Source organism: Rhipicephalus sanguineus, chromosome 7, assembly GCF_013339695.2.
Source record: "Rhipicephalus sanguineus isolate Rsan-2018 chromosome 7, BIME_Rsan_1.4, whole genome shotgun sequence".
Lineage (NCBI taxonomy): Eukaryota > Metazoa > Arthropoda > Arachnida > Ixodida > Ixodidae > Rhipicephalus > Rhipicephalus sanguineus.
Window position 1 is genome coordinate 107,558,709 of NC_051182.1, and position 24,936 is coordinate 107,583,644.

A 24,936-nucleotide genomic window follows, 5' to 3' on the forward strand; every position below is an offset into this window, starting at 1 on the left:
AAGCAAGAATTTGAACTGAGTTCGTCTTAACGGGAGTACACTGTATATACAAGCACACCTACAAACACATGTACAAACATACATAAAATATGGTTGAACACCTTCCAAAAAAAATTTCTGCCTACGCTACTGCCACCTACCCCCAAGTACCCCTTACCTTCCCCACAAAAAAAGACTTGTTTTTAGTAGCTTGCAAACACTAGTCCTGTCACATTCAAAAGCAGAAAACACAACAAAGTACAGCAGAAGTGTGCTCGGTCACCTTCATGAGGTCCTGCTCTTCTGCAGAGGTCTCGCCCGGCCTGTAGTTGGCCAGCATGTCCTTCAGCACCTTGGCATTATTGTGGACTGTCTCGATCTCGGTCGCGCGCCGCGCCAGCATCTCCATGCGCCGATCCGCCTGCTCATTAAAGCACGTCGGCGCAATGCGCTAGCTCTCACAAAACCACAAAGCAATTACAAGTAGAGTGACACCACACGTGGCATAAAATGCCTCAATAACGCACCAATGACAAAAACATCGCACCGTACAATTGAAACGATGGCACAGTAACTGCAGTACCTTCGCTGCAGGATACAATGGTGTGTTGCTGCCAGCAATAATAGATGTCACATAAAACGAGATTTTCGCTGTAGAGGTGCACTTGCTTAACAGATCTATGAACATTTTCTTTATAATTTTGATTCATGTAACCAAGATTTTTCTAGTGTAGTACTGACAATTGCCAGACAACATTACCGTTGAAGAGACATGCGTAATCAAGACTGCACGCATGATTCAAACAGTATTGAGCACCAGAGTTTACTCTAGAAATGTGCAGTGAAAACATTATTAAATAGCAGGCTGATTTGACCTGTGAGGCATGATTCGATGACTTGACAGGTGTGCTTGCCACTACCATAGAAACAAAAGCTTTACTTTACTTTCTGAGCACGTTGATCTTGGAAACTCACATATTCTCGATATGCAAGCATGTTTCAGCACCTCAGATGTTTGCCCTAGCACAGGAACCATCGTGTTGCACACTGAAGGGAGGCCTCTTACCTCTTTGACCATGTTGCGGATGAGCCGGTTGGCAGCCTGCAGGTCTTCGGGGTTCTTGCTCTGTAGCAGCTTCTGCAGCATCTGCAAGGCAACACAACCACAAGTTGCACGATATTGTCGAACTCAAGCACAGTGTAAGAAAAACGGTAGGGTCTGCAAAGACGGCTACCATAGCCCTGCAGAGCGGTTTGACATGAGACAGTATGTGCGTGCATAAATTGCCAGAAATTACAATCAGCCCTTCGTATGCCTTCTTAAACAATCCCGGGCAATGTGGTACTTCGGTTCTTCGTGTTCATCTTCATGCTACAGCTCATGCAGCATGAAGGTGTTCATGTTCGCGGAACAAAAAGATGTTCCAGAGGATCCCTAAGCGTATTCTTATAAGATGAGAACACAATAATAATAATATCTGGGGTTTAACGTCCCAAAACCACCATATGATTATGAGGGGCACCGTAGTGGAGGGCTCCGGAAATTTCGACCACCAGGGGTTCTTTAACGTGCACCTAAAACTAAGTACACGGGCCTGCAACAATTTCGCCTCCATCGAAAATGCAGCCGCCGCGGCCGGGATTCGATCCCACGACCTTCGGGTCAGCAGCCGAGTGCCATAACCACTAGACCACCGTGGCGAGGCAAGATGAGAACACAAAAGCGTTTCTTTAGACCAGGTTGTTGTGATGGAGGGCTGCTGCAAGGTGGTGCTGGTTGTGTTGAAGGCCAACTGACAAAGCCAACAAGGACACGCTCCCTTTGTAGGTGCTACTTCTGTGGCCACATGTTGCAGATGGTGTGCCTACACAGTGCACTGACTATTCCCGTATGCTTTCCTTCTCCCCTACGAGTCGGGACTTCACCTTCTACTGTGGGGATTGCCCTCTCCTAAACTGCAGTGGCTGCAGGTGGTTGCTGGGGCAGATGTTGGCACTGGCATCAATTCTGGTGAGAGAGGTCATGCACTTTCTGAATGTGGCTTTTGCAGGCGCCAGCTAGGTGAATGCTCCTGCCAACCTAACGAAGAAATGCTTTCGCATCAAAAGCTGAAAATCATGGGAAGAATGCACGTGTAGTGCAGAGGATATCAGTTCCGTCCCCACCTGTGAAAAGTTATTTTTTCATTAACCTTCATTCTTTCTTTGCCTTATTTCTACATTTCGGCTAAGAATAACAAACAACTCCTGTGCATTCAGTGGATGTCTTATCTGTGACTTGTTCTGGTAACCAAACTGAGCCCGTCATTTGTTTATTCTTTCTCATTTGAGCTTGCAACACGTGTTCACGCTCTAAGAATCTTGAATATGTGACACAATCGGGTGCAGCCTCAATAGTGCTCAGCAAGCCAATACTTTGCGTTTTATGCTCTCACCTGCGACTTTTCTTCGTCCTCGAAGACGGCACTCTGGGACCTGGGTGCTGGCGCGGGGCCTGGCTCGTAATCCTACACATACAAGTACAACTGCGACTGAACTGTTCAAAATGGGCAAACAAGACATTCAAAGCACTGCAGCAAGGTGAAATAGCCTGCTGAATGGACATTTCAACAAGAGGGCTTGTCTTAGTTAGGGAGGCAAGTGCTTTCCTTCGCAGCACGTTTAAGAAAGCCTAGCTCACTCTCCCCAACGCCCAGATCTTACTCTGCAGCTTTGTGCTAGTACAGTTAGGAGAACGACAATTTCAACTTTCGCGTACGAGCAACGACAGTGAAAGACCCACCTCTATGACATAGACGGGGTCGACAGCAATGACACCCTGGCGCTTCAACATCTGGTAGGCCTCCTGGATCTTGGCGTGGTGCTTCATCTCGATGCTCCAGCGGTACAGCACCTCGATGATCTTCTGCTTGACCCGCTGGGAGGCACGATTGCCCAGGTACTGCACGCGCATCAAGCGAGACACGTGGCTGAACTCCAAACACGCTGTGTGCAACATATTGTGTAGGATAACTTGTTGCTGGTTTAGTTGGCACATAACTTCAAGAGAAAGCTACACATGACACCTAAAAAGAGCACAAGAAAAGCATATCATTTCTTGTGCTTCTTCTTATTGCTGATGGTGCTCAGATGTCTAAGTTTTTCTCGAAGACACGTATAGCCAATGTACTGTTAAGCACCATGGAGTTGCTTTCAAAATTCCTGGTGATATCGTAGAAGTATGACCGCTAGTGAGACCTATGTTTTGAAACAAGTTCTTCAAGCGTATTTAGGCCTTTCCCAGTGGCCTGAAAAATGCCAACTAACCATCTCGTGCAAAGGTGATCTCGTTTTCTCTTATGGTGAATTCCATTGGCGGATTCGGAGTGGCCGATGAACTCTACGCTGGAGCACTCCACTCCGATGGACAGCAACCGAAGGAAATCTGCCAATGGAAGACAAGTGCCCTCGCCAGAGCAAACGGTAGGGGGCGCTAGCGCACATCTGCTTCGCAAGCGCCCAGCATTCCTCACGGTTCGCGCAGTTTTCGCCAGTTTTCGCCTTCACGGGTGCGAGCGGAGAGAACGGGTGCGATCGGACAGCACATTTCATCGTGCACGCGGTACGCCACGCTCTGTGCGCGCGCATGAAGCTTGCGACTTCCTGTCGAATCCACCGCTTTTCGCAGAGTAGGGAGAGCTGCTCCGTGAGTGAATAAGGTGCAGGAGCTGCTCCAGATCTGCCAATGAAACATACAGGGAGCACTTTCAATCCGCCAATGAAACAGACTTGCTCCGAATGGAGCAGAAATACTGCTACCGGGCTGAATCTGCCAATGGAATTCACCATTACCTTTCACTTTGGCTGGCATTAATTTACGCTCCCCAAAGCCAACAGCCCACATGCCGTGACCGAAATAAGAAAGTATCACTGGGCATGAATTTCAAATGTTAAAGATCTAATAAAGACAGCAAAACACAAAAACTTTTACTGTTTATATATTTCCATGTTCTTTCAAGCTTTTTTTTTATGGTTCAGTACTTCCATAAATGACAATATAGTTGGAAGTTGGTGCTCGTCGCATCTTCTTGATCTTGTGCATGTGTTGTGTGTTTGCACTCTACACACAATATGATGCAACCGTATTTAGCCCAATCAGTTACTCGCGCTACTGTGCAACAGCAGTTCAGGTTCTGACAAAGGCTTATCTGCAAGAAACTAGCATAATCCAAAACAAATAACTAAAGACACATGGCACGAAGTCAGAAATTGATCTAGATAAGTTCAAAAGTGATCTAAATGTGTAGGGTTTTCCCTCGAACTCACAATTAGGACAGGTTACTTCTAGGCATCTGAACGACGGGTATATTATTTGAGCGATGTCCACTTTTACTTGCGTCTGATGAACTGGGTAGACCGCCACAACCCCCACCCCACCCCCTCCAGATCTGCAACAAGCCTTTTCCTATTGCAAATCGCAAAGAACCAAATGGATAAAATAGCTGGCGGTTATGATAATACTACAAGCGCACAAGTACTGCAAATGAAAGCAGCAGGCATGGAACTCCTTGGATGATGCACAGTTTCGCTCGTTTTTAAATGTGTCGCTCAGTAAGAAAACATGAACAGAATGCCATGTGGTACAATATCTATAACAACTACCTAGCATAACTAGGATAAATCTGAGCAAGAAGTAAAAGCTGCAGTTATCGAAACAAACACAGGTTTTCAGCAATGGAGCTAGGACTATCGACAGGGATGCACTCCTCACCCTTTCACAGCCCTCAAGGGATACAAATTCACTGCGCAAAGAGCCGTAGCCTTTATACAAGACCCAACTCAAACTTCCAAGGTATGTGGACATTGCAATTGTAACTGCAACCTGTATGTTTTGCTCACGGAACGTGATTGTAACCGTGGAATCATCGCTGGTCTCCCTCTTCATTTTGCTTAGAACTGCAAAATGGTGTATATAGTACCAAGTACAGCTTGGGCTACGAGAGCTGGCACATTAGCATATTTCACAGAAGGGCCGTGTCACCGTTCTTCAATCACACCAGTTGCGAAGCTGCGTTCCAAAACCTGCACATGCCCGTGGCCGATTTTGCGGAGGCCTGCAGATTGTCGCGCCATCTGGGAGCAGCGATACGAAACACTAGATCGCCGCGACACCACCCCTGCATGCACTCCTCGCAAACTGCTCAACGCTGCACGCAGCCCTGGCGTCATCGCGGGCCTTTATCAGCTTGTTTTTTAGTCAACAGGTGACGCGACAACCGGCAGACCCCCGCGATTTCGGCCAATGGCGAGTTCGGATTTTGATACATGGGGCTATGAGGAGTTTTGTAACTCATATTATTGAAGAACTCTGACCGACAAATGCACCTCAGTGCACGTTAACTGTGTAACGAGCAAGGAGCCCAAAGAAGGCAACGGAAGCTGCACTTGCCTTGGGCGAGACCACCTTGATGAGCTCGTTGAGGAAGCGAAACTTGCCCAGCTCATCTTGGAACTTGGCTCCGCACCTGTTGGCACACTCCTCCAGCACCTGCATGGTGTCCAGAACAGTCCAGTCATCATCTTCTTCGCTCCTTACATTCATTTAGTTAAAAGTTATTTCAGCCACTTCAACTTACTGGCACAGCCCAAAACTACAGGCACTGACCCTTTAGAGGGGCTCCGTACAGTGATCCGGAATATTAGCGTAAGAAATTGAAAAGAGCATTGTGCGTTAACCGACAGTTTGTTCCCACTCAGACTTCGCAACACCGTTGCACTTCTTGGTTTGCACTGTTTGACAAAACACTCGGTGCATCTGCGTCGAAACCCTTCAGCTGCCGTAAGATGGCAAAACTTGCTCCAATCTCTGCATCAGTTCACTCATTAGCGGAGCAGGTGGACATATAACATCGAATTTTTATGTGCTCCCGGCAAGCAAATATGGAAATGTTTTGTTGAATAGCATGAGCCAAGAAACTGACTGGTGATGTGAAACATGATCTATATAAAAAATATGCTGCAAGTGCAAAGTCCATAACCTTTCCAAGAAAAAAAAATGCAGGCTGCTGCACACAACTAAATGCACTGAGCATTCATTTTTACATAAGCAGAAAGTTCATCTGTCTGGTTGGTATTGTTTAGCAGGTTCCTAAGCCACTGCATGACAAGCTCGTTGCCCAACAAACTCGGACAGCACTCATCTTGTGCGTTCCTTTGCTAGTGTTATGTCCCCTTCACGCTGTTTTTTCCCATTTACAAATGTCTGACCAACTAGCCCAATGAACCACACTTCTGAAACTGTACCAAATTTAACCTCCTGTTCTGTGTCTCAACAACGATAGGGCTGACGGAAGAAGCCACTACAGCTCAAGGGGCAGCCAGGTAAGCGAACCGCATTAGTGATTTTCCAGACAACTATTCCAAAAATGTCAGGTGTCTTTAATATGTTTTCTCACTTATGAGATTAAAGCTAGTGCAAAAACAAATGACGGTAGTCACCTTTTTTTTACGATGAACACACTACACGCACACAGTGCCCACCAAGTGGCATGCAGTGCATGTGTATTTTAAAGAGGTAAGGTTTCCTGCTCTAAGCTGCTATTTCTATGCTTGTTTTTCTCTTTATCTAATACCTACTGATGCCACTACACTACCACAAAAGCATTACCTCAAACATATATTGTTACTATCAATACATTCACCCTGACAAGTGTTCCAATACAACTGGAATAAATGATTTGCAAAAAGCAGTGGGGCAACCTTATGGATGTTATATGCTTCGTACATTGAACAGCTGATGTTATGTGTTGTTTGCTCCAAGTAGTATCAAATTTTGAGCACTGCAGCAAGGCAGGGGTAAAGAGGAATGGATACGCGTTGTCGTACGTGTCAGCTCGCGTATTGCTCCTTTTCCTCTTGGTCCCTGTCCTGTTACAGCGTTTAAAATTGATTACTATGCATTACCAACAATGCCAAAGTCTGCACTTGCCAAAGCAGTAGTCTCTTTAGGCTGCAGAAAATGTATGACCTGCTGAAAACCCTGGTACAGTGCTCACACAGATTCAGTCCTGTAACTATACTTATTTTGCAGGCAGCACATGGAAGCTTACATATCTAAGTTCAAATTACGATGAAGACCCATGGAAACATTGACTGCGCATATAAGTGTGTTAGGCACAAGCCTGGGAAAGTGCTTGGCTGTAGTTAACATGTATAGAGGGAGTTCCACTGCGAAAGCGAACACTTGAGCGCAGGGAATGTCTGAATTTCGGTCTCTCACAAAAGCACAGTCGTGCAGGTTTGCGGCAGATAACTTGTGGGTGGTAGTTCTGACTTCTTTCGACACACCCGTGCCGTGAACAGACGACAAATGCAGACAGAAGAGAAGAGATCCACACAGGACAGGCGCTGTCCTGTGTCGTTTTTAGCGCCTGTCCTATGTGGTTCTAATCTCTTCTGTTTACGTTTGTCGCACTACGACCACAATGAATACTCACCGACCAGCCCAATTTGCAGTTCCATCAACAAACGTTTCCATAGCCACAGGCCGTTAGGTCACCAGCAAAGAGGGGGGCACATTCAAGCGTTTGCTTTAACGGCAATGTGAACAGCACGTGAGACACACAAGGAAAATGACCGACGAGGACTAGCACTAGTCCTCGTCGGTCACTCGTCCTTGTGTATTTCACGCGCTGTTCACGTCGTCATGGAATACCAACTAGCCCGGTCACGCACCTTTACCTTTAACAGTGGACCATACTGTACACATACATGTGCGTTAGGCATTAGCTCCTGTATACAGCGTTGTGACTACAGTAAAATACCTAAACTATAACGCAAGTCTCACTGCAAATAAACTGGGCTATGGTACCCTTCCTATATGACATTCTTCTGCTAGTGAAAACAACACACACAAGAAAGACATGAACACAACAACATGGGCGCCCATGTTGTCGCTGCTACGAAAGCTGCTACGAAGTACAAAAAAAGAAAAAAAGGAATACACGAGGAAGAACAAGCGTACCAGCAGTGCTTGCATGGCCTCCCTCTCCTGTGGCGACTGGATCTTGTGGGCGAGAAAGCGCAGTGCCTGGTGGGAGCCGTCCCGCTCGAGCAGGATGCGCTCGCACAGCTGCTGCACCGCCTCCATGTCCAGCTCCCGGCATAGCGGGTTCGTCGCCCGCGCTGCGCACACGCGTTATGCTTAAGCGGAGCCTTCCACTGTCGTCGGTCGTGCTCGCTTCACAGTTAGTACCCTTTAATCCACCAGCTATGTATACTTAGTATGCACCTAAAAAAAAATGCCGGCTCCGCCAATGCAACTGAGGTGCCCTGCCATACACCTCTGGAAGACAGTGGTGCTAGCTGGTTTCCACTCAATCCATTAGTACTTTTTCCCAGCTAATGCAAATACTACGCATATTAATATTTAAAGGTTTGTTTTTACTACCTAAAACATTATGTTTGGCTGAGCAGTGATGTCAGAATCTATCACAAGATTTGCCAGGACACGAGTTTCCGACCAAATATCGGCGACACAGACGTGTTTCTGTATGGGAACGTTTCATTCTATAAGCACCGTGTGTGTGTGTGTGTATATATATATATATATATATATATATATATATATATATATAAATAAATGCAGCCACTGCAGAATGATGGCCATTCCTGCCTTTTCTGTCACTCACGTATCTGTCCATTCAATCATGGGCTGGCAAATTTCCTCACACAATGAACACGTCTGATAATGAAGGCATGAGTACACAATGTCAGAGAGAAATGATGTTTCAATCAATGCTACAGCTAAGCAGCCATGAACACCAGTCCATTAATTTTATGCAGGAAAAAGCAGTCACATAGGCAATTCAACTTGCGTTGCTAACTGATCTGATTTAAGTCCACAAATGCCAATTGCACATGCTGGCATTCTTCCTTAAATAGAAGTTAACCGATCATTAAGAAAAAAAACCTCCCTGCAAGTAATGCTGCTTCCAAACCTGACATTTCTTTTTTATACGTTTTCGTACCTTTGAAACGATAAATAACCAAAGAGACATATGTACACTACGCGCTCAATTCAGGACCATTACTGTCCTGTAAATGCATTTATATAGTTTGTTTCAACAATTCTTTTTTGAGAAACAATGATTCCTTTTCCAACAATGTTTCACCCCATGTCCCAACAATGCTCTTCTAATGCACCTGGGCGCACACGAAAACCCTAAGGTTCATGAATGATGCACAGCTCAGGGGGAGCTGTCACATATTGCATTGCCATACAATTAACTGTGCATAGTGAGAATAATGAACAATGGAGGGCCACAAGCATTCCAGCAGAAAGCTTTTTGTAAAGGGGGGTGCGGACAGCACATAAGAACGTCGCTCCCTGTGGACACGTTTTTGCGCAAGCATAGCCGCGCAAATGTACACAGGTTATGCACCTTGTGGAATCAAAACATGAAACTTGAAAAACATGACAAATGCCTTCTTCGAGGCAGCAACGAAATGTGCCAGGGAAGACATGCACATAGAAGCATTGTTTTACTGGACAATAAAAGAAAAGGCTGCAATGACTTTAACTAGGTGACAAGCTTGGCCATGAAGAATTAACTGCAACAAACATACGTTTTGAAAGTCGCTGGTTTTGTAAAAATTGAGACTTTCAATTGTGACTTGAGAGGCATTCACAGAGAATCTAGGCGACGTACTCGGGCACAGCAGCGCAACACCACGGCAAGCATGGCAGGTGATGATGCCGCTTGCATGTGTTAGCGTCAGTTAAATGCTTACAGTAAGTTCACTCCCAGTAACTGGAGAGAGAGAGCTATGGTTATCTTTACAATCTTGCAATCCCAAAAGAAACGGCAGAAAAATTAACACTGTACACACAGTTTTATTTTACTGGCAGGTAACACATTTCCTCTCCCTGTTTCAGCCACCCTCACCTTACTTGTGGCCCCTAGAAGTTGATTTATCGATTAAACTCTGGTGCTTTATGAGCCAGAACCATGATATGATGATGAGCAAGCCGTAGTAGGCGAGCCTGGATCAATTTTGACCACCTGCAGTTCTTTAACGTGCACCTAAGCCTAAGTACACATTTGATAGCTAAGAGGCTGTCCCACTCACTCTGAAAAATAAGGACACTATAACAAGCTGATAGCATCAGCGCGTCTCGAACAAAAAGTAAACGTGTGAATTCTCACAGCTCAATGAATGTGCAAGTTAAAGCTGCCCATCAGGGCACAGTGACAATGCAAAGAAGTGTGCTCTTCGCATTCACGGTTCGAACAGACATAAACATACTACAGCTTACTGATGAAACTACAGAGCAAAGCATGAAGAATATAATAATTCCTGAGGTTTTACATGCCCAAAACAACGATATGATTATGAGGCACGCCGTAGTGGAAGGCTCAGGGTAATCTTGACCATCTGGGTACTGTGCACTGGACCCTAGCATTTCACCTCCATTGGAATGTGATTGCCATGGCCTGGATCGAACCCGCATCTTTCGGTTCAGAAGCCAAGCACCGTAACAACTAAATTACCACAGCGGCCAAGTACTTGAAGAATGAATGTAGACAGACGTGATGTGAGCTTCGGTTTAAAGGGGTACTAACACGAAAATTTTCAGTTGTTTTTTTTCTTTATCAAATGAAAGATCAAGTCCTCAAGAGTATAGAAAATGTACTGGCACACCTTGAAAAATTAATCACAAGTTTTTTAAAGGGACACTAAAAAGAAACAATGAATTGGTTTAGATTGATAAAGTGTGCTCGGAGAACTCTTGTGCAGTTTATTTCCCCACCATAGGTTTATTATTAGAGGAGAAAACCAAGTTCAAAGTTTCATTTTTAAATTTCGTGCCGAACTTTGTAATTCGTGACATGAAAGATTTCAAAGAGCATTTAACGTATTTTGGCGCCACTGGCTCGACGAAATTTCCACAAACTCGTTATGTCAAGTCTCTGGGCCCCTCAGAGGACAATGTACTTCAATTTAACCGATTAGGAACTATGTAGGCCCAAGCAGGCGCCGTCAAAGATATGTGACGTCACGGCAAATGGTGTGGGAATTCCAAGGTGGCGTCGCCACCTGTATTTTCTTTTTGCGCGTTTTCTTGCTTATTAAGCATCTTCGCGCAGAAAGCGTGGTGTTTTTGGTATCGTGGAAGACTACTTTACTAATGCGAGAAAAATCGTTTTGCTCTTTAGTGTCCCTTTAAAAGCTAGTCTCGGTTCCTACTGTACCCTGAAGTCACGACAAGGTATGGGTTTCTCATCATGTGCTCGCGTAAGATATTGTGACGTTTCCACGGGCGCTCCAGTGCATGGCACCGTTGGTGACGCACAAGCGGCCATTTTGTGTGTTTTGGTACCTGACATCATGACAACTGCCCGTACTGGTGCATGAAGTCACCAGAACTGACACTGTAGTCTTAAATCACACTAGTGTTGATGTTAGTACGTGCACCATGCAAAAGCCGACTTCATTATCAAAGTAAAATATCTGATGAGCATTTACTGAGCTTCACACTTGCTGAGGGCAATCTCTATGTACAGGCGATCTGTATGGCAGAGTAAACTCAGTTACAAAAATTGGTATGAGTACCCCTTAAGCATTGCCTTAATTATAAGTCTCATCAGGAAGAACAACAAAGAAACAAACATTCTGTAAAAATATGAGCTCTAGTTCCACATGCTAGCCTTTGCAGCTGCCTCGTGATATTAATTTTAATGCAGGCACACACAAGCAAACCAAACACTTGTCTAGCGGCGTTGAAACAAACTGCGCACTGAAAAATTTGCTCTTCCTGCAATGGGCCGTGAAAGCAACTCCACTGCCATTCGCAGTCGCGGCAGAGTGACACCTGTCGTGCGTCGAGTTTTGACATGTCCGTGGAACCTACAGGAAATAGCTGCACGGCGTGAGCAGGCAGCGCATGCTGGCAAAGTATTCACAGGTAAAAACAAACCGAACACTCATCACTTTCTGGCATGTCGCTGAGGTGTGCAGTTTCATTATAGACTAGCAACGGGCTCCCCATGAAACCTGGTGGTCAGCAACACTTCTTTTATGCAACTAGTCCTTCAGCACTTTCAGTTGTCAACGAAGAATTTCTGGGTGTACTTGCACAACACCCACTCAACTGGCTTTGAGTCAAAGGTTTCGAGTTTTTCAGTACCTGCCTAGAATCCTAAAAAGCAACCCGTACGACTGTTAATTTGGCTTTTTCAATACAATCAGGTGACACACGAAGTAATATAACGCTCTTAGAATACCATCAACCTTTGCTTTTTTGTTTCATAACATCAGAGAACGGGAATTTTTCAGCGCCAACAGGAGATTTCATCACTGTCGAAGAGCTTGTCCATATATTAATATGAACAAACATGTTTTGACGCACACCCACTTGGCTGTATATCGGTACAGTTTAGAGTACTAATGCCGTTTTAACGTAAAACTGTCGGGGTAAAAAAATACGGGGAAACGTAGCACGAACATCGAGGCACCGAACGATCCACGGAAATGACGTTTAATGTGCACGCAGTTGAGCAAACATCGACGCCGCGACCGAATGAGCTAGAACTGAGAAGGTTGCTTTCGCTTTATTTGACAACGAAACCGATGGCTGGAGCAGGGTTTAGTGGGTCGGTGACCTCGTTGCGCTTACAGCGCAATTATTACCTGCTGCAGATACTCCTCACGCAGATGCCAAGGATCGCCTGTTCTCTAACACCGGCATAACAAGGGTCTTGTTCTAAACAGCGCGAGATCGCTGTAGCGCGGAACGAATACGGAGCTCTGCGTTCTGTGAGCCGGCACTACTACGTGCTAGCCTGGAAGCTCCCCGAACAGGTTCACCCGAGCCAAACGCGTCCCGATACTGGCAGAACAAGCGGTTCTATAAACAGTGGGGCCATCGGAGTTTCGAAAATTCCTAATTTGCAGCCGAGAACGGCCGTATTCCAAGGATCGCAGCGGACACTGAAGCAGCTTCGCCGGCTGATAGTACACAGGCGCGTCAACTCCAGCTCAAACATCAGCCCCGGCTGTTTCGATATTTGCGATTCCGTTTTTTTAAGCGCATTTGAGCGACAACTGCCACCGACGGCGATAGAACTCACCCAGGAGAGTGTCAAGCGAGCTGTCGTCGTCCATCTTGAGACAGACGGATTGGATCGCGTCGGATTGGCTTCGCTTGCCGGCTTTTCTAAGCGGCTGCCATTACGCTTTCCGCGCGTTGCGCTGAGAACGGTAGCGCACTTGAGTAAACTACTCTACTTTAGCGCTGTGTTCACATGACAACACACGGACGATGTAGAACAAAGTAGGCCGCTCGTTCCTCTGCGCTTAAAACAGTTTCGCACGCTACTTAGCTTCTCGGTGTTGGCAGTTTGTGGCAACGCACATTAGGGTATTGCGCGGTTTCTCGATCGCGATCGAATTTCTCGACTGTGATTGGCTCCCTGACGCATCCGAAGTAAACAAGCCAATCGCGATCGAAATTTCACCGTGTGAAACCTGCATAATGAAACAAATTACTGAAAACGAACGTTACGCGGCCAGAGTTTGCAAAACGTGGATGGAGTTGTCGCAGTAGGTGCGCGTATGCTCGATGTTGTCGAAGATGACTGTAAACTTGTGCATAAAAGAAGAAAAATAGACTGTAGACGGATATGAAAAAATAATATCACTTTTATTTCACGCAACAACGTCTGCCTCTGATGCAGTGCACAAAAAAAATTGTGAATGACTGCAATACTTAGTTCGAAAATTAAAAAACGTGCAATCATGGGCACATCACAAACTAAAAAATGAAAACGTGAGGGTGAGAAAGGAGAAAACAAATTATGCTCACAACAAACACCAATTTTTGTAAACAACTGAAGGCGTGCATGCAAACAGAAGAGAACATGACAACATAAACTTATTTCTGTTTCTATTGTATGGTCTCAATGTTCGTGCACCCTGTTTTCTTCCATGACGATTCCCAATCAGATAGCTCGAACAAAACTTGATAATGGGCAAGATGGTGCGTGCTTTTGGGAAAATTTAAGCACAATTATAGAAATACATATAGGCCGAGAAACACAGCACAGGTGCTAACTTGTGTTTGTCAGCCTATGTGTACATCCATTACTCTGCTTTAATTTTACCGACATAGCTCTACTTCCCGTACTAAGCTTCACAAGTGGCATCCCTCGACACTCGTATACTCGATGATAAGAATGCAGGAAACTAAGCTGAGTCTTTATTAAACAAATAAAAAAGGAAATTATCGTCACGAAGTAAAACATGAACACAATGAAATCAAATCACATACTCATGTCACACCATTCTAACACGGTCGCGGAGGAAATCAACGCACGATTAAATCAGATTTCCACACACATACCCAAAAAAATGCATTGTGCCAGAACTCGCTTCAAGAGATAAAATAAAGCACCATAATATGACTAACTTTGTTCATTACGCACAGAAAACTGAGGTGTATGCCAGGATAAAAGACATGTAACTTAGTAAAGTGAAGTTTTAGGCTAGTTGGTTATGTATAGTGAAAAGGAAACGGCGCAATTTTGTCAGACGGGGACAATGGTAAAGGGAATGACACGGGCAAGCGCAGATTTTCCACCAAAAATTTTATTCCACACGAAAGGTATATATGTTACCGGAAAAAATTATCAAAGCCAACATTAAATCGTGACATTAGTAAGGCATCCGTCTGTTTGTTGCAGAAAGAACTGTCATTTCTAGAGGAGCACGTGTAATCATGCCAGGAAGTCATGTCACACTTTAATGTTTTCCTTTCATAATTTTTTCCTATAACATATATACCTTTCAAGTGCAATGAAATTTCAGTCGAAAGTCATGCGCTTCTCCACTGACCATTTACCACAGACTCAGCCTGAAAAAAAAACGCACCGTTTTCACTATCCAGGATGCAAGAGGCAGTGTTTTCAAACAGGACCATTTGGCTCCAGTCTACCGTGCAGCTGTTCAATGCTCCGAACTCTTTCGGTGCTAGATTTTGGCACACATGTCGGCAAGCCCAACTTTCGCGCATATCATCCGCACCCGGAACTCAAAGTTCATTAAGTAGAAAATCACGGTAGAGGTCGTACACAAATGCTACATTGCAGCGCGGCTTCACTGTAATCCACCATGTTTCATAAAGGTAGATCGGGCTTACCTCAGAAAATGCACCTCTGGGCACCCATGTCACGTTCAACAGTAGGCAACAAATGTTTATATGTATGGAGAACCGTAGCATGAATATATGCACAATCTAGTGGTTCTAATCTTTTTTCGTCACGTGATTCCAAACATGGGATCAAGGTTTGAATGCAAACAGGTGCCCAAACTTTGAACCAATTTTGTTAAAAATGTTGGGACAGCTTGACATTTACCCACACAACCTATATGTGACAGGAAAGACAGGCGCTAACAATTAACTAGATTTGAAATCCGATGCCCACCATATGACTTAAAAATACCTCTCGCAGACATGCACATGGAGCATCCGTTGCATTATGCATCTCAGATAAATGCAGATAATGTTTCGTTTTATTCCAGGATTGACAAATGATCATTATCTTTCTCATGTAACAAGAGTCGCAGCTCTAACTGCCGCAGTTTTGTTTTAACGAGTAAAACCATTCCAAATTAGTAAAAAGCTGTAAGAACTTGTTTGTTCAAACCTCCGTGCTCAGTTCTGCATGGTGAAATGCCCACAAAAAAACACCTGCAGGTTTGCTTCATGCCAGTACCCATGCAGGATTTCTAAAAATCGAGCTTTAACGTATGTATGCTCCCCGTTTCTTGGATTCCAATTAGGCTTCAAGATGTAAATGCGAATAAAGCGTGTATTACATTAACTTGGTCCAAGTGAGCTAACGCCTTATCGTAATACGCGCAAAAAGAACAAACCTAAATGACTGCGGTGATGTCCGAGCAAAACACTCGCCGTACGGAAAAAATTAAAACCATCGTGTGCGCACGGCGATTCGCAAACCGAGTGGAAATAATAGAACACGCACTAGTCACAGATGAGCTGCGTCATACTTTAAGTTGGATTCTCCACAGATACGATGCATGAAGCCCAAATGAACACGGGAACTGCAAAGAGACCATGCTTGTCCGCACATCAGCGCAGCATAGCAGAGAAACCAACTCAAAGTGCACGACGCTGAAATTTGTCCGTTTCAGTCCTCGTCCGACGAAAGGATGGCAGCCTGTTCGATGACCTGACGGGGTAGGGCCAGATCCCGCCGCCGACTTGGCGACTGTAACGGTGGCGGCGACAGTGGGCCGCTGGACGAATTGAGTGACAGCCGTGGCCGGAGGTTGTAGCGGCCACCGGTAGGCGGCGCCGGTGACAATGGTGGCGCCGGTGACGACGGTGGTGCCTCCTGCGATGTCAAGATGCATGGTGCTTTCGAACTCTGAGGAAATGCACATTCTATATATTCGTAACAAAATTGGAATGTCACACGAAGAACGTCCTTCTTTGTGCTTGAGCGACGTGCTGCAAGTGTCAAGAATCAGACGCTCTTAGATATTTTTCTTTTAAACTGCGGCGCGTGGAGTGATCCCTCTGCTTCTCCTACCACACGGGGGCATCTGACGCAAGGTGTGCCCGGTGTTTTTTTTTCGTTCCGCATCACAAGTGGGTAGAGAAAAAGGCCACTTTGTCGTGCGCGCCTCAAGGGCAGTTTACAAATTGTGAGAAAATGTAGGAGTGTTGTGTGACAGCAAAACATGCTCAAGCTCCTCTGAGACGTGTGCCACCAGCGGTAAATGGTGTGTATAAATAGCTCGCTGTTATTTCGTCGGCACATACATGGTGCATGGTTGAGTTGTCTAACACAGCACGCTGGGGAGCAAGGGGTCGCTGGTTTGAACCCCTGGTCAGGTGCTTCAGAATTTTTTTCTTCTGCTTTACTTTTCTTTGTGCCTTTTTTATACATATACATACATATACATGTCCTGGACATGACGGCAACAGCAAAAATCCGCCGAGAGTGTCCATATAGTTGCCATCGCAATAAAATAGGGAGAGACAGTGCTCTTGTGAGAGGTCGGTCAGGAAGAAAACGCATTATCCCATAAAATCCCGAAAATGCAGATTGTATATACCCGATTTCTTTGTACACAGAAACCTCGATATAACGAACACGGATGTAACGAATTATCGGTTATAACGAAGTAAATGGAGAATAGTCTTGTCATAGCTACAGTGTTACAAATAAACGTTTATAACGAATTTTTGGATATAACGAAGTTATTTTCGTGGCAGATGTGACTTTGTTATAACGAGGTTTGAGTGTACTTTATACTTGGCAACAACTTATTTTGAAAGTGGAGCGAAGGCTACAGAGGCGGGGCTTCCGCATATTCGTGTTGCTCCGCAAGTAGTACGGCAGCTTGCGGCTCATTTCGGTTCTGCTTGCTCACATCGTTAACATGTTCAGAAAATTATATACACGAAAAATTTGATTGGAAGAAACATTCTGACTGTTCAGTGTACACTATAGTGTCACATTACGAGTACCGTATATCTTTCTTGGAGAACTAAACAGCTCGTTTGCGGCCGTACACTGGCCCACTACGTCATGGGTGCCATGTTTACTTTGGAAAACGGGCGTGCTGAAAAGGTGGTGCTGTTTAAGAAATGCAAAGGAAGGCATCCTTGCAAAATGAACAATAACTGTATTTTACCTGCGACTTCTGGCAACTGTATGAGTCTCATAATAAATAAAGCAGCATTTATTTCACTGACGCAAATGAGAAAATTATCAGAAAACCTAATTAATATTTTCATGCATTTCAGTACTGTAGTTTCCACAGTACTGTGAAGAAAAGTTGTTGCTGAGTATAGAATACATTTTTTTAGCTTCCATTAAAGGGATACTGAACAAAACTTTTACCTCATATGAAAGCTTGAGTGCTGAAACTGGTTGACAGAACCTTGTTTTCAGGTATAAACTATCGAAAAATAAAGAATTTCACACGTTTTTTACCAAATACCGAGCATAGCGGGCATGCCGTGGATGAGAAGTGATGTCACCTTTGCCGAAAACTGGAGTGCCAACCATGCTCTCGGTTGCCAACGCCTGTCCGGTGACATCGCACCACTACTACGACTGGTGTGCAAGTGCCAGCTGCCACATCTGTTGCTGCCGCTTCTAACACCAGCACACGTGACGTCACTGCCGTCGGCACATAGCGCAGCGCACTCACAATCCTCCAGAAATACAGCCAACTGTTCAAAAATATGTGAAACAAACTCTGTTCATCAGACCAGTTGCGTCTTCCGAGTGAAATTTCGATACCTTCATCATTTTTTTTTCACATTTTTTGTTCAGTATCCCTCTAAAGCGGTGGCAGGTTTCGTTAAAGGGATGCGGAACAAAAAATATGAAAAATAAGGGAAGCATTGAAATTTGCCTCGGAAGGTGCGACTGTTCCGATGAAGACAGTTTTTGAAAAGTTGGCTGTATTTCTAGAGGGCTGTGAGCCCACGACGGCTACGTGCCAGTGCACATGGAGCTGCGCATTGACGGTTTTGACATCAAGTGTGCTGGCGGCAAAAAAAGGGTGCGTGCTTTTCTGTCCTGCTACGTCCCTTTCTCCTTCTCTCCTTTATATCCCACTCTCCCCCTTCCCCAAAAGCGCTGAGACGTGCCCCAACCGAGAGCACCGTCCACTGCCGGTGTCATTTGTATACTGGTTCTAGGGACTGTAGTGGTTGAAGAGATGTGGGCTACAGCAGGCATGGTTTGCACGCCCGTTTCGGCGAGTTAAACATCACTCCTTGTTAAACGTGACCGTGAAGCAAAAACGTGACAGTCACACAAGCCTAATTTAAACTATATGCATTTGGTAATACGCTTTTACAGTAAGGTACCTCGAACTGACAAATATATTAACTAAATCACTCGGCTAATGGCGTGGTTACAAGTGCATAATCTGCCGGTACAGTTATGCCCAGCGATTATGTTGCGGGTTGTTTCGTAAAGGAAAAACACGGGAACATCTCTTGAAGCAGCCACGTAAGACAGTCATGCAAAGGAACGTGCCGCAGTCACCCATGCAGTAACGGAAGCAATGTGTCGCGATCTGCTGTATTATTCTGTGATGGCACACCACCACAATGGGAACATTATCTTTTTCACAACGAATTCATTCACTCATTAATGCAAGCCGCACAAACGACCACTCGTCTTCACTAAAAGGGCCACTTTCGCTCGCTTTGCCATCACATTTCTCAATTATTAGGTTCTTTTTCATTCTACTCATGCTATTGGAGATCCCTGTTACATTAAAGGACCCCTAAACCACGCAGAGGTCGAAATTTAGTTGTGGTGTGACAGTTGTGCACGAGTCTACAACGAACACGTTTCGAAGCGGTGCCATAATAGCCGAGTTGCATGCGTTTGATGATTGAAACGCTGCGATCGCTCGTTTCACTCTTTCCTTCACTACCCTCCGCTCGTCGGCTGGTCTCCTCTCCCAAAAGCGCTTTCCTCTCCCCGCCGAGTGCCCCTCCCAATCTCACGTGACACCGTCATCGATGACACGCTCCTAGAACCAGCGGGCACTTGCGGTTGCTGCGACTCCGTGCTTCTCGGCTAACCACCGTTGTTGCCGTGCCGGCCCGCACTCCTATGAATCGTGCCGGTATGGACCCTGTGTTACGCACACGCCTTCAAAGGATCACTAACATGATAGACCCGTACGGTGACACGTGTCGCATCTTTTTGTTTTTCCAGTCGGCGCTTTTGCAGCCAAGCACTGCACACTGATGCGTGAAAGCCATTGCAAAACACTGTCGGATTTAGTCCGCGCAGCATATCAGACCGCTAGGCGTAACTGTGCTGGTACGCTAGCAATTTGGCAGTTGCGTTACAGGCCGCAGTTGCCGATTCGCAAGCGCGCACATGCGGGCAACACAAAGAACAGCAAGGAGTACGGCCAGCTGCTTGAAGACTAACCGGAAGTCGTAGGTTCTTGTTCGACCAATCGCAGCATCGCCTGCACACCACATCACAGATTCAACATGTTCACGTCACACACGTCACTAGGGAAGCCAGAAAGGCCCGGAGAGGAGAAGGGATTGTTTCTTGGAATTTGTGGCGGGCCCGCGGCTTGTAGCACTGGCACGTGTGGCAGCGCTACAACGGCATTCTGCACACGATGCGCGTTTACTTGAAACGTTTGAAAAAATATCAGAGGTGGTTTAGGGGCCCTTTAAGGCTTTTATAAATTACTTTGAATTCCTCAGCTGGCGTACAAGCCATGACTTTCAATACGTTGGTTGTAAATTCCATTTCTCTGTACAATGCGTTTGCAGTAATTTCCATTTCTCCGTATTTGTTCTCAGCTGGATCCCCCCACCCCCACCCGAATCCACTTTTCTGTCTGACAAATGGGGCCCTCACCCAAGCCTATGCACTACACAACACAAACAAGCAAAAAAATATAATGAAAGAAAAAAAAACATCAGCCAGTTCCACGTCGTGAAAAACTGTCGGACAGGGAAGCTGAAAGCGAGCGAGTGTGTGTGATTGGCCAGCAAGATCACATGATGCCACAAATTTACTGCCAGATTTGAAATGCGTGCGCTTACACCTGATTCTGCAAGCTCAGCAGTTATGACACTTTTTTTATTCACTGCCACTTTTGGTCACGTGACTTGCGTGATGCCTACTATTGCTATTGCTACTGCTACTACTACTACGACGAGGACAATGACACAGGTTAGACTAAGACAATTTTGCTGTAAAAGAACTTAATGAAACAGCAGCCGACCTGGGCCAAAGGCGAGGCCGGTGTTCCAAACATCGACCAGCCTCTCCATCCCGACTGCGCTGCACTGGCTGTACTGCTGGCGGCATCCGAGTCCCGCTCGGTAGCTGACCCGGCCCCGTCCTTGGTGTCAGTTTCTACATTATCACCAAAATAATCGTTGCTTTCATCACTGAAGTGTGAATCGTCGTTGCTGTTGTTGTCGTCGTCGTCGTCCCAATCGTCGAGGGACCACATGCCGCCATCAGACTCCTCCGATTCCGACGATGACTCTTCGGACGAGTCGGTGCCTGCGATGCAGAATGAAATGCGAAGCGTGTTCAGCAAGATTGCAATGGGCGCCACTATTAGTAGGAGTGTTGTACGTTAATTAAGGGGGGAAGAGGGTTTTTAAAAATCATCAAGATTCCCTTGACCAAATTTAATGAAACTGCACAGCCTTGTTTAGTTTTCTTTGCTGATTCCAAATATGCAATTATTCTTCAAATATGTCCATTAGTTCCAAAGTTAATTAAAATTAATTAGCATTGTTTCCGGGAACAATGGAGCAAGAACTACTCATCGAAATCTTGCTTTAGGCACATAGCCGGATACTAGGAAACATAAGCTTCACAGGGGTAGGAATACTTTTTTGATGTGCAAACTATTAAGAATTATACAGCATATCAAAGCTTTCTGTTCAACTAGGGTGGCAATGAGGGCTTGTTGGTTGATCGTACTTGAGAAAGAGGTAGCGCCCTTAATTCTTAATAGTTTGCACATCAAAAAAGTATTCCTACCCCTGTGAAGCTTATGTTTCCCAGTATCCGGCTATGTGCCCAAAAGCAAGATTTCGATGAGTAGTTCTTGCTCCATTGTTCCTGGAAACAATGCTAATTAATTTTAATTAACTTTGGAACTAATGGACATATTTGAAGGATAATTGCATATTTGGAATCAGCAAAGAAAACTAAACAAGACTGTGCAGTTTCATTAAATTTCGTAAAGGGAATCTTGATGATTTTTAAAAACCCTCTTCCTCCCTTAATGCACATTAGCCCTATCAATCACTCGGGAATGTACAGTCGGCCACAATACAATACGGACCACACAAGCGCTTGCTGAAATTGCTGCCATTGCTCTGGCAATTGCATGGCCAGAGCTATGCTCTCGACAGCAGATGGCTTGCCACTAGGCAGTGCAGACCAGAATTCTGCCCTGCTCTCGCACGGTCCACATTATTTTGTGGCCGACCGTACATGGAGACTTGCATAAGTAGTGGACACAGCTGCTCCATAAAGTTCAATGAACAATGGTGCTCACCACTACTGCTGCACTTTGAGTGTTGCTAGTCTTTCCAGGAAGTTATTAACCCAATAAAGAGTTACATTTCTGAACTCGCACTTTCGGCAGTGTTCGATTCTGTGCAGTCACTTCAACATGACATAGGCTTGCATTTGAATGCGATCATGCAGTAAGGTGAGGTTAGCTAACACACAACCCATGAATTCTCAAAATGGTTTCCGCGGAACCCAGGGGTTCCGTGAAGGGCATTTTAGGGTTGCAAGAGCGGTCAGAATGGATGCGACCTGCTCCCATTTTACCCCCATTAGCACCTAATTTATTAACTTAGACAAGAAAATTTGCATTACATTTTACATTTAACGAAGCCATTTCACGCCGCATTTGCACATCGAGAGTCTGCAGGTAGTGAGAGGGCTATGTGGAACCAGCACTAAAAGCTCGTCTAGTGCGTGCCATGAAACTTGCAAGATTTGTAGACCTGCGCTGACAGAGCACGCGGAGAGCTGGTAATTAATGTTCATGAGCGCAGTTTGTAACACACAAGTGAGAATCAATTCAGTAATTCTACAAGCTGAGATACAGAAGAGGATAATGGGTGTTCAAACCAGTTCAAACAGCATTAATGGGCATCTCAGCACTTTATTCGTGGCTCACGGCACATTGGCGTTCGCGTGGCACAGTTTTCATATTACATGCTGATTAGTCACTGCACTATGACGGTTTTGTAATTAAAACGCACAATGGGCACTTTGATATGTGCAACAGGCGTTGCTTCTTGGTGGCTGTGCGCTACACGAACATTTCACGGTGCAATTGGCAGGCCTTGTTTTTTTCTTCCTCTTTTTTTTTTTTTTCAGAAAATAAAACAGGCTTCTGTATATCCAGCACTTCGTTTGCTTGGGCACACTGCTTGCGGCGTGCAGTGCTAGAAGCATGCAGTATATCGTTGGCAGGCACCTTGCACGACTCGTGGAGACGGGGTGCGGAGGAAATGCAAGTCTATGTATTATATATCAGGAGTGCCACATCAACAGAGATTGCCTATGATATTAAAGATAACAGGCCAATGCGAACGGTCTTAATACTGTGGTCGCGCGCGTCGAGAAGCGTCATCCCCTCCCTCCCCTGCTTTTTATTGTCTTCGTGCTAAAGAAAAAGATAGGGGTTTCACGGCTGTCTGGAAAAGCTGTTTGGGTTCCCTGAGGCCAGAAAGCATGAGAAACCCTGACCTAACCTATTTTCACAACGCTGACAGGAAACTATTGGCTACAGGGTAAGCCATGGAACAAGGAGTTATAGGCACAACACTGACAGACAGCAAAACAGCAAAGTGAAATCGGCACAAAACAAGAATAAGTGCTCTACAGTCAAATACCGCTACAACGAAATTGACGGGACGCGCGAAAAAGTTCGTTGTCGCGGAATTTCGTTGCAGCGAAATTTCATGTATATACCACAAAAGTTAGGAAGATCTGATGATCATGACTCGTCCTTTGGTCCCGGCAAGCGCATGCATTGTCCTGTGCATTTAAACTGTCGCTAACTCGGACGCACTTGGCCGCACACCGTGTGAATGTATTTTCTCGCGTATAACATGCACAAAATATACAGAAGATTTAGTGCTAAACTCGGGGTGCGGGTTATACGCTAATTTCGTTGCGCAAGTTGGCTTCACGGTAACGCAATGAAGGCGGCTTTGCGTCGATAGGCAAGTTATACACGTGGGTTATACACGAGCAAATACTATATGCAGGCTACCCTCGAAGTGTGCCGAGCGCGTAGCGCCGCGAAGGAGCGTGCCAAAGTTCGGTAGAGGCTAAGTGAAAACGAAGAGCCGAAGCTCCGCACTACCACAGTCATAAGCGAGAGAAAGGAAAGTTGAAACGCTTCGTGCCGTTTTACGACTTTGTTGCCTTTAATCTTTCTTCCGGTGTGTTAGCTGCGTACTTCAGCATATTCGCTATTGATAATCGCGACGATAGCGACCGCGGTCTCTGCCGCGGTTTTCTGCGCAGCACTTCCGGCAAACGGTAGCGACGGTAGTTCCGTTTTCAATCTGTGCGCGCTGGCCGTGCGTGTGCCTTCAGAACTGCGTCGTTGCTATCTCTGATCACGTCTACCGTGGTTTTGGGCGCAGCATTGCATTGAGTCGGTGCGCGTACGTTCGATAGATGCGCGCGTACTTTTGTGGTCGCCCGTGATCGCATAGACACGTCCGCATTTGTATTCACAGCGGTTGCGGCATAATGCAGTTACGCTTGGACTAGGTGCGCGCTGGCGGCGCGTGCTTTCAAAACGCCATGGATGTCATTCACGATCGCAGGGCTTGTGACGACGAGCAGTAGTTTTGTTTTGAGTGCTACGTCAAAACAATGGCGGGAGTTCATCAACGATTCTTCCGCGGCCCGCATGCGCATCAAATCCGCCGGCAGCATCATGGCGGATGGACGATCTGTCACCGAGCATCTCAATGGCGAAAAATTTACCGGGATATGCGTGAGGTGGCAGAAAGCATGTCTTCGATGAAGACACGGGTCTTGCGATGCGGCCGCACGGCTCTGGCAACGAGAAATGGTCGAATTTCTAGCGGAATTTCGCGGCAATCCTAGGCAAGCTCCTTTTCCTTACGTGGTGGCACTTGCGAAAACTTCGTTCAAGCGGAAATACCCAGAAAAAGTATTCGTTGTGACGAGACATTTTTCGCATTGTTTTCTATGGGCGGCTGACGGGGAATCGAGAATTATTCGTTGTGGCGGAAATTTCGTTGTAGCGGTATTCGTTATAGCGGGATTCGACTGTATTTGGTATATTACAGCAATGCTGGGAGGGTCATGTAATGCAGAGAACACAGTATTCTCACGCGGTTGTGACGGTAAA

The 24,936-nt window shown here is 45.6% G+C and overlaps 2 protein-coding genes across 3 annotated transcripts in view; both read right to left on the minus strand.

Annotated features, from left to right (window-relative positions):
• Positions 1-13,179, minus strand: part of LOC119399728 (ADP-ribosylation factor-binding protein GGA2) — a 51,757-nt gene extending 38,578 nt beyond the window's left edge. For both annotated transcript variants that reach the window (XM_037666565.2, XM_037666562.2), the window contains exons 1-7: positions 13,092-13,179; positions 7,982-8,142; positions 5,408-5,506; positions 2,762-2,920; positions 2,415-2,486; positions 1,046-1,126; positions 263-400 (exon numbers count right to left, since the gene is read on the minus strand). In XM_037666565.2, coding sequence (XP_037522493.1) covers positions 263-400; positions 1,046-1,126; positions 2,415-2,486; positions 2,762-2,920; positions 5,408-5,506; positions 7,982-8,142; positions 13,092-13,125 — 744 coding nt within the window. In that variant the 5' untranslated portion in view covers positions 13,126-13,179. The remainder of the gene's footprint in view (positions 1-262; positions 401-1,045; positions 1,127-2,414; positions 2,487-2,761; positions 2,921-5,407; positions 5,507-7,981; positions 8,143-13,091) is intronic.
• A 463-nt stretch (positions 13,180-13,642) lies between these two features.
• Positions 13,643-24,936, minus strand: part of LOC119399729 (uncharacterized) — a 46,594-nt gene continuing 35,300 nt past the window's right edge. Inside the window, exons 7-8 of the mRNA XM_037666566.2 lie at positions 20,779-21,065; positions 13,643-16,376 (exon numbers count right to left, since the gene is read on the minus strand). Coding sequence (XP_037522494.1) covers positions 16,170-16,376; positions 20,779-21,065 — 494 coding nt within the window. The 3' untranslated portion in view covers positions 13,643-16,169. The remainder of the gene's footprint in view (positions 16,377-20,778; positions 21,066-24,936) is intronic.